General features: G+C 42.7%; 1 protein-coding gene across 50 annotated transcripts in view; it reads right to left on the bottom strand.

Annotated features, from left to right (window-relative positions):
• The window catches only part of LOC123766472 (trichohyalin), a 129,571-nt gene that overhangs the window by 20,520 nt on the left and 95,560 nt on the right, over positions 1 to 13,491 (bottom strand). For 43 of the 50 annotated variants that reach the window (XM_069308244.1, XM_069308247.1, XM_069308246.1 and 40 more), the window contains 8 exons: positions 12,973 to 13,134; positions 10,801 to 10,851; positions 9,933 to 9,992; positions 7,199 to 8,005; positions 6,424 to 6,528; positions 2,484 to 2,546; positions 1,490 to 1,543; positions 1,197 to 1,253 (listed from right to left, as the gene is read on the bottom strand). In XM_069308244.1, coding sequence (XP_069164345.1) covers positions 1,197 to 1,253; positions 1,490 to 1,543; positions 2,484 to 2,546; positions 6,424 to 6,528; positions 7,199 to 8,005; positions 9,933 to 9,992; positions 10,801 to 10,851; positions 12,973 to 13,134 — 1,359 coding nt within the window. The remainder of the gene's footprint in view (positions 1 to 1,196; positions 1,254 to 1,489; positions 1,544 to 2,483; positions 2,547 to 6,423; positions 6,529 to 7,198; positions 8,006 to 9,932; positions 9,993 to 10,800; positions 10,852 to 12,972; positions 13,135 to 13,491) is intronic. The other 7 variants (XM_069308282.1, XM_069308287.1, XM_069308288.1 and 4 more) reach the window with 5 other exon arrangements.

Below are 13,491 nucleotides of genomic sequence, written 5' to 3'. Positions count from 1 at the left end.
TGTTAATCGCATAATCTTGCTATGTTAAGAGTTACAGTGCTACCAGTAAAATTAGCATCGTTTCACATGTCCCAACATTACGTAACATTGATATGGTTTCCCATTATTGAGGTCCACCACAGGCAAATGACTGACCTTCCTCAGAATGCAGCCCCACAACAGGTGCCTAACTCCTGGGTATCTATTTACTGCAGGTGAACTAAGGCATCAGGAGACCTTGCCCAGGATGCAACCCTCATCAGGTGCCTAACTCCCAGATACATATTTACTGGTTTAAGGAAACTATCCCAAAGTTTCGACCTGCCTGAGAATCAAACTCGAATCCATTCAGTTGTAAGCCGACTGCACTACCCACTGTGCTACAGGTTTTTGCCACTCACTATTTAACTTGCAGTGTGTTGTGTGAATTAGGGTTACAGCAGTGTTGTGAGTGTGTGAGTTAGGGGTTACAGCAGTGTTGTGAATGTGAGAGTTAGGGGTTACAGCAGTGTTGTGAGTGTGTGAGTTAGGGGTTACAGCAGTGTTGTGAATGTGAGAGTTAGGGTTACAGTAGAGCATGTTACCAAAATGATGGCTGTGAAAAGCTTAAAATAAGAAAAAAATAAAAATAAGTTGAAAATATATAAGTAAGCAAATCAAAGCAAAATATTAATACTGAAAATGTAAGTTACATTAAGCTATCTACATTAAGCAAAAATAATAAAAATATAAATTCAAATTATATAAGCAGAAGTGAATAATATTTAATAGCTTTGAACTTGAGTAATGTATATAACTATGAGAAAACAGGGTTAAAGAATATAAATATGAGGGAGAGCAGGGGTAGAGATCAAATTAAACAAAATTACTAATGGATAAAAGTATAGCAGAGATAAAGCAAGAAACAGTGATTAGAAACTATGGGGAGAAAATACTAAATGAAGAACATGATCAGAGCCATTTTCTAGAGAACCTGGGTCTGTGGGCCGCTCCAAGCAACAGCCTGTTGGACCAAACTCACTAATCAAGTCTGGCCCCTAACCAGGCTTGGGGAGTAAAAGAAATCCCAGAACCCCATCCAGGTACCTGGTCTAGAGACCCAGTATCAACACAGTGGTGATAGAGGCTTTAGGCCAGAGACCAAGTGATAAGAGCATAGGCTTACAGGAGAGAAAACATGGCTAAGGCTATAAAGCCAAGGGCAAGGGAAGAAGCACCTTTGTCTGCGGGTCCTCGCTGACTGGCTGTTCCCACCACTTGATACCCGAGTCATTCTGGAAAGTCAGGTTCAAAATAAATCAGAACACCATAAATACACATGCCTGAAAATTAATATTTTTCTTCCATTAATAGTAACTATTTAAGGCACTTGGATAAGTAAGCATAATAGGTATTTCATCAGTACACTGTGTACACAGCAGTGTGATATTGAAAGTATCTTCACGTTACGAGAGACAGGAAGTGACAGCATGTCAGTGCACTCTGGGTAAGACGCAGAAAGAAGAAGCACCTTGTTCTGTGAACTTTCAGCCGGTTGTTCCCACCACATAACCTCGGTCTCTTTCTGCAAATGATGCAAATTCTGTAAATTTTACAAATTCATTGTAATACTTTAAATCATGGGTACATGATCATTAACATTCAAGCAGGGGTACAACTTGACCCCTTAATGTGCTTTGTTATTAACATATCTGCTTTTTTTTAATGGTGTACTAATTCCAAGTTCTTACACGTGAATGGTTGCGAATATTGTGTTACTCAGGGGTGGAGGGAGGAGTTAACTCGGCAGACATCTCAAGGTTGGATATTCAATGCTTGTCAAGCCAAACAGATAATGCCGAGACTTTTACATGTTTTGTGGAAACATGTCGAGGGAAGATGAAAGATTGATGTTAGGAAACGTACATACGTGTAGTGTGTGTGTGTGTGTGTGTGTGTGTGTGAGTATAATTACCTAAATGTAATTATCTAAGTGTAGGTACAGGATGAGAGCTATGCTCCTGGTGTCCCGTCTTCCCAGTACTCTTTGTCGTATAACACTTTGAAACTACTGATGGTTTTGGCCTCCACCACCACCTCACTTAGCTTGTTCCAACCATCTACCACTCTGCAAAAGAAAACATTCTAATGTTTTTTTGGCACCTTTGTTTTCTTAGCTTGAATCTGTGTCCTCTTCTTCATGAAGTTACTGGTTTAAGGAATTCCTCCTTGTCAATTTGATTGATTTCATGTGTGTGTGTAATTACCTAAGTGTAGTTACAGGACGAGAGCTACGCTCGTGGTGTCCCGTCTTCCCAGCACTCTTTGTCATATAACGCTTTGAAACTATTGACGGTCTTTGCCTCCACCACCTTCTCACTTAACTTGTTCCAACCGTGTGTGCATGTGTGTGTAAGGGGGGGGGGGGGAGGGGACTGGGAGGGAGGGTTGATGCAATTGTGCGTGTGTGGCAGGATGAGTGGGGTGAGGGGGTGGGATGAGTGGGGTAAGGGGGTGGCAGGCACCTGGGTGGTGGTAGTGGCGGAATCCTCCTCAGGCCGCTCCCACCAATATAGTGATTTCTCGCTCTGCAACAACGCAACAAGACTTTTAGTACAAGTAGCAGCAACAGCAGCAGCTGACGACAGAGTAAATACAATTAACAAGGAAGCACAACCAGCAAACATTAACAAATTAAGCAAAAAATCCAGCATTGAATGTAATGAAACTCCATATTCTGGGTGAGACCACAGAGGTTCCCTGGAGCTATACCGGGCTGATGTGTATATATTAGATTATGGCAACAGTCAATCAATGAAGTTCTTAGCCTACCAGTGACCAGGAGTCAGAACCTGGCCCCATCAGAGAGACACGAGGAACAGTGGCCTATAACAACACCCCCTATGTAGTTGGAAGCAGTCTGTGTCTGCCATCTTCCTGGTCAGGCAACCAGAAAGGTTGGAATCCCAAAACAAGCTACAAATGGATAAAAATTGCAAACTGAAAGCCGAACGAGCAGGCAGAACTTCCCAATCAGAAAACAAGCATTACGTCACCACAGTCGCAGTGCCGCTGTCTGCGCAGATCCCGCTTTCCCGGGAGGGGGAAGGGGAAGCCCTAGACCTCCTGCTCCGGCTACTCAACCCCAGTTCAGAGGTCGAATATCAAAAACGCGAAAAAAAACACCGCCCGAAAGGAGGGAGGGATGCAGAGGAGCATCTGGGTCTCACCCAGAAAATGGCATTTCATTACATTCAACGCTGGTTTTTTGTGAAGAGCCCCTTCGGCTTCCCAGAGCTACCTAACCAAAGATAAAGTAAAAGAGGGACTTACCTGGGTGGCGGCGACCACTCGCTGCTAAACTTTAAATCAAGACAACTTGCTACAACCCAAGGCTACACAAGCCCGAGAAGGGCCAGGAACATTAACAAGGTACCATGTGGCCCGGACCTTGTTCAGCCTCCAAAAACACCGTGCCCGAACGTCAGCCCAGGACATACTAGTATTATCAGAAACAGCAGACAAAGCCGTGAACTTATGAATGTCGTGGGCACGGGAATAGACTGCAGGCTGGCTGGACCGAATAATCCTGAAGACGACCTGGGAGACCCACGCCCTGGAACAGGGAAAGAAGGGAAATCGTGTCAACCCAAAGTGCGTCATCTGCAACGGAGGCCGTGGTGAGCAAGTAATGGCAAAGAGCCACAACCAGACACAAAACATGATGCAATCCCCAGCCAAACCAATCAAGCATCAACAACCCAAGGACCCCTCCAGAAAGCATTCGTCTCATTCTTCATCAGAAAAGATGGAGACTGCATCAAACGAATAAAACAACCACCAGGACCGATAGAGCAGAAACCACTGCGCCGGAGGAAAGCATGAAGCTTCCCAACCTGACCCCTAGAGGCCAATGCCAAAAAGAAAAAGTGCCTTAGAAAAACAGTCATGAACCGAAAGGGCCATCACAAACCAAGGAGAAGAGCACCCGGTCCAATGACCAGGACGGCTCGGGCGACGCATGAGCATGCCAGAGGTGAAACAACGCCTGAGAATGCTTGTGGAATGGAGCAGAAGTTACATCCACCCCGAACACAAGCTGAAGTGCCTCCACCAGCGCCGCATGATGAGGCAACAGTATTTGGTATACAATGACAGTCCTGAAATAACCAAGAGAGAAAGGACAAAACAACCCAATCAGAAATCAAAGAATCTACCAAGAGTCAAGAAGTGCCGAAAGGACCGCTAGGAAACTTCATACTGCTGCCGAGACGAAACTTGCAGGTAGGACACCATCAACGAAGCCACCTAATCACCATACAAGTGGTGCTAAACCCGCGTCAAAAAGACCAGATGCATATATCGGAGGAGAAGATCGAACCAGCCACGTATCGGACCGGACCGATCTGCTGAAAGAGGCGGAGCCACAGGAAGACCTTTGGGTTTGGATACCGAGCAAGTAGTGCCTGAAATTAAGGCTGGGCCGACCACCAAGGGGCCAACAGGACTACTCACTCCTGGTAAGTCTTCAAGCGAGCTGGGACCTGGAGCAACAACCGAACCCAAGGGGAAGAGGTACAGGTAACCCCACCTCAACTGGCCCAGCCAAAAGGCATCAACCTCAACGGCCTCGCAGTCGGGGAAGGGCGCCGCATATACCGGAAGATGCCTCGACCAAGCCGATGCAAAGAGGTCCACCTCTGGGCGCATAAACGTCCAGCAGAGCCAATGGAACTAGTCGGCAGCGACCATCCATTCTGTGGACATGGGAATGAACTGGGACAGGCCGTCCACCAGGACATTGGACACCCCCCAGGATATGAACCGCCAGGATAGCCAAACCCCGAGAACTCAGCAGACGAGTCACCCGAAGCTACCAACCCCAATGAGCCAAGGACAGCATCGAGCCCCCCCCCCCCCCTCAGTTCAGGCAATGAATTACCGGGGAGCAGTCCGAATGGAGTAGAATAGTCGCTCCGTGAGCAACATGAACCCTCCGAAGCAAAAACCACACCGCTGCAAACTTCCCACCATGCTGTGAGCCCGATGGAAGGACGGATCCCACCAACCCTGGCCGGCCTGGTGAGCATTGGTCACAAAGCCCCAGCCGAGAGACGACGCATCCATGAACACGTCGAGCGAGGGCTCGGGTAGGCGCCATGGCACTGAACCCCGAAAAGCCCGAAGAGGAAGTCGGCGACGCAGCAGCCGACGCAAGGTCCCCGGGATCCGAATCTAGCGATTGCAAGAGCGGCGGAAAGGACATCCCTGAAGGAACCAAAACAGTCGCTGAAGCCAGATCCAACCCAATGGGTAAACCAGCACGGTGAAGTTCAGACTCCCGCACAACTGTTCAAACAACCAACGAGTGACCCTGGTGCCCTCCAAGAACAGCCGAAGGCCCGACTGCAACTGCAGCAATGTCGCTGGATGGAGAGACTAGGAAGAGGTCTGAGAGTCTGGGGGCTCCCCCTTCTCCCTCCCAAGGAGTGGGGAGCTGCACAGACAGCGGCGCAGTGGCTGTGGTGACATCATGCTTGTTTTGTTGTTTTCTGATTGGGGTGTTCTGCCTGCTCGTTCGGCTTTCGGTTTGCAATTTTTATCCAGCTGTAGTTTGTTTTGGGATTCCTATCTTTCTGGCTGCCTGACCTAGTAGATGGCATACAGACTGCTTCCAACTACATAGGGTGTCTATAGGTCATTGCTCTGCATGCCTCTCTAAGGGGGGCCAAATTCTGACTCATGGTCCCTGGTAGGCCAAGAACTCCATCGATTGACTGTTGCCACTGTTTAACATATATACTTCAATCCGGTATAGCTCTGGGGAGCTGAAGGGGCTCTCCACAGAAAATTATAATTAAAATAAAAACATAACCAAAGAAGCAAGAACAAATGATGCATAAAATCAGCAAAGTTATACACTACACCTAAATGACTATTTAAATAACAAAAAACAAGAATGTGGTAATAACAGTTTCTTACTAAAACATTTTAAATTATATGCATCAGTTATAAATATTAATAATTTAATCTTAAGAGGATAAGCAATTAAACATAGATTAAAACTATTGATTTATAACAATATCAAGTTAGCAGTTTAAGATTAATTTTGTTAGCACTTTTGTTAGAACAATAAGTTAGGTGTAAATGTTTGCAAGTATTGTGGGTGTTGCAAAGTCTTGGGCGAACCCAAAAATGTTGGGGAGAGTTTTGAGTCGAATATAGGCAAGATATCGCCAACTGGGTTCGATTAGGAGAGTTAAAAGTTACAGAACAATATTGTAGGTTGTTCAGCTATTAAATGAATTGGGTGGTTGGGAATGGGCAAGGCATGGAAGCTGGGAAAGATGATAGCGAGTAAGACAGCTTAGAGGTGGGCATGGATGCTAGAACGCACATAGAGCACTGAAAGGGTTGGGACTGATGCTCGGGTGGGTAGGGTGAGGCCTGAGGCCCCGCAGATACCGGTAATGCTGTGATCTGGTCGGCCTTCTCCGCCTCATCATCCTCCTCGTTTCCATCGTCTTCCTCATTCTCATCAGCGTTATCTTCAATTTCTGATTCATAAACCTGCAAGTTACAAGTGCATTTGCGGCTTCCAGATGATGATGTGCCTTAAAGTGATTTATATCAACACCATGTATACAGTTAACAAAATGTATTCCAAGGCACTATTGCTTCTCATGCGAGTGTAAAACATGCCTGAAATACGTTCCAAAACTTTTGCAACAAGGATTCAACAGGGATTTTGAATCACAAAAACTCTTGTGACCATGCTGGAGAAAGAAGCTCAAGCATGCTGTGAGCTGGCCAATTGATGGTTTCAATGTCCAACACATTGCATCTTGCATCTCTGACATACAGGAGAAACATGCAAGGTGCATTCTTGAGCCAACACTCAAACAGATGTATGTTGTATATATGGTGTATGCGAGGATGTGTCTTTCAAATGATGCTAACTCTTGTCACTCAGGTTTTTCAAAATTCTAGTTTTTATAAGATATCAGAGGATATTTACAGAGCTACAGAAAAGGATGGGTGGAACTTGCAGGTGGAACTGAGCCATCAGTAGTTCTGAATGACAAAAAAAGACACCATGCGCAGGTAGCAATAGATGCAGCAGATATACATCTCAGCATAGAGCCTCGTAAGGGATTTTCTACCATGATAAATATGTCTGAGGGGCCTCATCATGCTGGAATCAAGACAAGAGAGCAGCAACTTGCCACAATGATCTTACCACAGGGATATAGCGGTCAAATTCGTCTTTCAGTTTCTCTTCTTCGAGGATCTTGGACTCAAAGTTTGCATAACTGCTGTGTTTGGTTACCTGAATCTCTGGATCGCAAGAGAGAATATCTTGTGTACAAGTCTTCTGAAGACAAAAGTCAGTGCCATCTACATCCATCATGCTCAGAGGCTCTGGAACTATATCCTTCAGGAGCTGTGATGTCTTCTGTTGTTCAGTACATGGGTTTAACTGCAAGTCCTCTGGCAGGTGGTCGAGGGAACTCGAACTTTGCTCATTATTTTGAGACTTTAAGCTATTTACAATGTCATCCACATGCTCAGCAAAGTTTATGATTGAATTTTCAATCTCTATAGATTGAGCTTCATCTTTCGGAAATCCAGCATCCATCATTTCTTGTATGAATTGCGTCTTTGGGTGGGAAGTGTCTTGCTGCTCCTCTGGAGATTTTTCAGTAGATTCAGGAGAGATATTAATCTTTATTTCTTGTGATTGAGAGCCATCTGCTGATGACGTTACCTGCTCATCAACAGACTTTTCCTTAAAGGGAGGAAATGCAGTGCTGAGCAGTTCCTGGAGTTTGGACTTTGGAGGAGTTGCAGTGGCCGGGGTCTTTTTGGCCATGTCATGCTTGACCGGGTTTTGGCTGTCCTGGTTGAGATTAGTCGGGTCGGGCCTGAGCAGGTCAGGGCTGAAGGGGTCATGCCTTTCCGGATCAAGTCCAATCTGGTCGGGACTGACAGTGTCATGACAAGGCAGGTCTGAGCTTGGGGAGCTCTGGAGTTCTGTTGTCTGATGCTGCAAGAAATTTTCATTATTATTGGGAGTTTGTATACACCTACGTATGTGTGTGTGTGTCAAAGTAAGTTCATGTACATGTGTGTATATTAATGTGTGTGTGTGTTTATTTGTTACTCTTAATATAATTGAGATGTGATTGATAATATAAAGTGTTATATTTGTTAATGTACCTACTCTTGCTTTTGTGCTTTAGTGCAGGGTTATACAGGCAAGCTATAATTGGAATAAATATAATAATAATTATAAAGTAAAATAATTAAGACAGAAGCAAATACAAAACTAAAATCACTAGTTATGCCAAACATTGATTTAAGAAACACAGCTGAACAAGAACATATATCTGTTGAAACACCGTTAAACAAGGATACCATCTGCTGTGAAAGCATAAACAAATAGAACATCTACTGCTGCAGAAATATTGCATAGTTGTTGCTCTCACAATTATTTGGAGAACAAAATCATAACACGATTGTGGTAAACTTGGCAACGGGGTAAATTTGACGACAGGATAAACTTGCCAATGGATATGCTTGACAATAGAGTAAACTACCTGTCAGTAATTATGTCATGGGAGAAGATTTGTCATACTGCCATCAGTGACAGTCAGTGTTACCAAACATTTTGATTTTTTAGGTAATTGTGAAGCAAATTGGTTATTTAATGTACTACATTAATGTATGCAGGCGATGAGTCACAATAACGTGGCTAAAGTATGTTGACCAGACCACACACTAGAAGGTGAAGGGACGATGACGTTTCAGTCCGTCCTGGACCATTCTCAAGTCGATTGTACAATCACAATCACGATCGACTTGAGAATGGTCCAGGACGGACCAAAACGTCGTCGTCCCTTCACCTTCTAGTGTGTGGTCTGGTCAACATTAATGTATTATATACATTAATTTAAATAAAATATAATTTATTTTAATGTAAATTTATTTTTAAAGAAGTTACTGTATATTTCAGAAGATTGACATTTATTAGAGTATTGTTCATCTCGTGCACATTTAGTCATGTTGGTTGTGTTAGCTGGGTGCGTTAGCTAGTCGTGTTAGCTTGTCATAGTAGGTGGTTGTGCTGGTTGTTTGTGGTTGTGCTAACTGGTCATGCCAGTTGTGTCAGCTGGTCATGTTAATCTTTATCACTTGCTACCATCTCGATAAGTCTTATTAACTCTTTCCTGATAATCTTAACTACACTGTTATTGGATTTTGGAATTAATTCCTGTGACAGGTTTACCTCAAGCAGTTCCTCCAACAAGAATGGCCTTGTTACAACAATCAAGCCTTCACTCCAAAATATTACTAACCTAATATGAGAAGAATGTAAGAGCCATTTGGGAGATGTGAGTTTCAAATTAATTGCTTCGTTAAAATAAGAGACCCAAATGGTGTTAACGTAAATACTCTGTGAAACTTAAGAAAACAAATTGAATAGAGAGGATATAATTGAAAGATGCTGGCACCATGTACACCAGGCTTAAAAGGCTCATGGCATCTTGGAAGGCCTCCAGCAGTTTCTGAAAGAAATCTGAAGCAGTAAACTTGACTAGAGGTCTAACTGAGATTCAGAGATCAGCGGTAAATTGAGAGCAAGATAGAAGGATAAATCCCAACTTAAATACAATTTTTTTGCTTACATGTGTAAATGAGTGTGACACTTACTCTCAACTCCTACAAACCTCTTGCTTCCAATCTTTCAGGCTTTTTTGTTTTGTCCTTTCAATATTTGTTTCTTTTTCCTGAAATCACTCACACTCTCTCCCTTCATTTGTGGGTGGCTTCTCGGTGTTTCTCGTCTCTGGGGGTGACGAGAAGCTTCCCCAGCGGCTTCTACACGACCATAACAGTACCTCCCCACCACAATACTATCTCCTCCGCCACAACAGTTCCGCCCCACCACAGCCCCATGAGACAATACTCACCGGAGTGCTGGTTTGGGTAGTTGGTTTTGCTTTGATCACAGGTGGTGGTGGCTCCTCCTCCTGCAGTGAGTAAAGTAAAATGAAACATCACAGTCTTATCCCTTCTCCCACAAAACTTTATGCAGTAATTACCTTCCAACTACAATATCTACATCTAGAGGGTCACGCCACTAGTTTACAGGCCAACCAGCATCATTACTTTTAAGTCTGAACATGGTTCAGTGTGTACATGTTCCTCTCAACTAGTCCACTGGTGTTTTGTTACTAAAAATAATTACTGGTCCATTAACAATTTTTTTAATTATTTATGGAATGCTGTATGCTGAAAAGAATTGCAAATACAATGACAAGAATATTCATGGACAAGTATTATTAAATATCTTTTATAATTCAAGAGGAATACAATGTATAATACAATTATTCAGAACAACTGCCATGACTAAAGTTTTCCTCCATGATAATTGAGCGTGTGGCCACTGAAAAAGCTAGGCAGAGAGAACTCTAATAGCCTGTGCTAGGATTCAAAGCATTTTTGTGTCCACTTACAAAACCTGTACATCTTTTCCCTTAATAATGCAGCTTAGTCTGTATTAAACAGTTTACAAGCTTAGAAACTTTGCAATACAATTTCATTATTGTTAGAGATAACCGTACGACACTTTAGAGTTCGTAAATGTAAGCCAAGCCACCATGACTGAAGAGAGATGTACAGATTTTGTGAGAGAACACACACACACACACACACACACACACACACACACACACACAATATGCTTGATAAAGCCTGGCCCAGGGTCTTAATGGGTAAGATGGAGCACTGATCTGTACAGCCTCTGGTCGAGAGGTAAGTGTACAGAGCCCTTCTCACCTGGTCCACAGCATCCATGGTGAACATCTCAGAGGACTCACCCTGAGGCACCTGTGGGGATGAAGATAGACTAGAACACACCAGTAAGAAGCAGAGTAATTAAGCACATGTGGCCAGCTGGTTAGGGCTTAAGAGACTGGGGGATCTGCCAGAGATTATCACTTGATTTATCGTATAAATCTTAAATCGTCAGTATAATAATTTATAAGGTCCCAGAAGTAAGATACTGTACATGGTACTAATAGTAGAGTATCTTAGTTCTAGTAATAAGGTACATGGTCCCAGTACAGTAGTAAGATACCTAGTACCAGTAGCAAAGTATCTGGTCCCAGTATTGTATTAAGGTATCTGATACTATGAGGTAGACACCTAGCACTAGCAATGAGAATAAGTTATGAACATTTACTTCAAAGCCATAAAATAAACCAATAATGTACCATGAACTCACAAAAATTGAATAAATTACATAAATGAATATTGAGCATGATAGTGTGTGTGCGTGCACGCACGTCCAAGGATTCTAGACTCATGGGTTAGATCCCATTGTATAGCTTCCAGATCTATCCATAAATAAATTGATCACTTTAATTTAGGCTGTGAACAGTCGCAGATCCACCACTCCTCCTGCCCTGTTTCCTACATTGCCTTCAAGATATAAGTGTATTATGATCTGGTGATTTGCTGTGCCTCACTCTGGCTCATTAGTTAATTAGCATGTAAATAAGTTAATGAATACATATTAAATATAACAAATAAAAAAAAAGCTTTTGTGGCCAGTTAATTAGCAAACCTTCAAGCAAAGCTAGTAAATTGTGAAATAAATGAATATATGGCATAGAAAGCTTAGAAGTGAAGAAAAAATACTCGAGACACCTGTTGCACGATGCAAGATCTCGCAAGAGCAAAATAGCTTCCATGGTGTTTGGGCAAGGTTTGGAAATTGGCGTTCAGCATACTCCCCCCAGGTTTCTGATATTAAAACATGCACTCATCACCTCCCACGTGAACACAGACGCCAAGTATTATAGCCAAGGCATCAATGATACAAATGCTACCTCTACAAGGGACAGAGGTCAGCTTTCAAAAGGATCAAAGGTCAACTTTCACAAGGGGTCAAAAGGTCATTACACATGGTCAAATGTCAACTTTCACAAAGGAAAACACCAACACAATACTGTAATGCCAAATTAAGTGCCACAAGAGTTGAGAGTCAACTGGTAAAAGGTCAAATGTCAGCACTCATTATATTTAATAGTTAACTTTTGCAAAGGTTTAGTTTACTGCAGTTTACTATAATTAACTGCATAGTTTATTACAGTTTACTGTAGCTTACTGCATAGTTTAGTATAGTTTACTGCAATTTAGCTTACAACACTGTATAATTCACAGGTTAACCATAACAAAGGGTCAAGGTTCAACAGTCAAAAGGTTATGAAGGTCATCTGACCCGAGAACCATCCTGCTTACTACAGTTGACTGTCAAGCTAAAGAAAATGCAAAAGATCAGCTTTCACAGCGACGCAAGTGGTACAACACATCCCAGCGAGTGCAATATTCAAGAGATACATTATTTCGTTTTGCACGAAACACTGTGGTAAGTGACTTTGCAAGAGTAAAAACACCAATGTTATGTACTCTCACAAACCCAATGTACCTTCTTGCATATATATAAGTAAATAAAATAAAATTTAAATGCCAAATCAGCATTGGTTCAATGTTGATAGTGTTGAAATTAGATACTGTGCCCACTGGCATTGTACCTTTATAACTGCAGTATAGCCAACATGACTGTGCCTCCCCCCTAACAGACGAAAAAGGTTGAAGAGAGGATAGCCACTTAGAAACTTTGTTGAAATCCACTGTAACGAGGAATAGCAATGCTGAAATTAAGATGCCTAGAGTGAAAGCTTTACATCAGACACGGAAACTCTTCAGTGTCTTGTCAGTGTAATACAATGCCAAAGACATGACTACGATAAGCGAGTGATTATGCATTATTACCTTAATTCATCATGGATCTCTGTCCCCTCAACACTACAGGCATTAGCAGCAAATTCAAACTTAAAGTAATGTTTATGAAATTATCGAAATAATATTGATTAGCTGGTGAGCTGAGGCGTCAGTGTGTGGCGTGCACAGGCGAGAGCACCGAGCATCATCGTCACCACTTACAGACTCTTCATCATCTGACTCTTCATCTTCCTCCTCCTCCTCTTCAGACTCCTCCTCCTCTTCTGATTCTTCTTCCTCACATTCTTCTTCAGATTCCTCTGATTCTTCATCCTCATCTTTCTTGTCAATTATTTTTACCTCAGTCTTGGTAGTATTTGGTATCTACAAGAAATTACAGCAGCTGTATAAATCAGTTAGGCTAAATACAGAATCATCGCGTGATACTCCACATTACCTGTATTATGATTCTGGTAAAATGTTCATCTGTTGAGAACTAAGCAGTCTTGTGATCAGCCAACTTCAAATAATGTTACCGAGGAGAGACCGGTAAAAATAATTTTTAATTTCGGCAGTTTTCTTTCACATGACCCCATGTAATATAGTCTTTGAAGTCCACTCTGTGGCCTTCAATGTTTTGTTGTGTTGTCCTTAACAACTAAGTTGTTGTTCTTAAGGGTCTTTGTGATCCTCAAGGACATTGTCGTCCTTGAGATATGCTGCGTCATACTCGGTGAAACT

This window comes from Procambarus clarkii, chromosome 62 (genome assembly GCF_040958095.1).
Source record: "Procambarus clarkii isolate CNS0578487 chromosome 62, FALCON_Pclarkii_2.0, whole genome shotgun sequence".
Lineage (NCBI taxonomy): Eukaryota > Metazoa > Arthropoda > Malacostraca > Decapoda > Cambaridae > Procambarus > Procambarus clarkii.
This window is presented reverse-complemented; position numbering and strand designations above follow the sequence as displayed.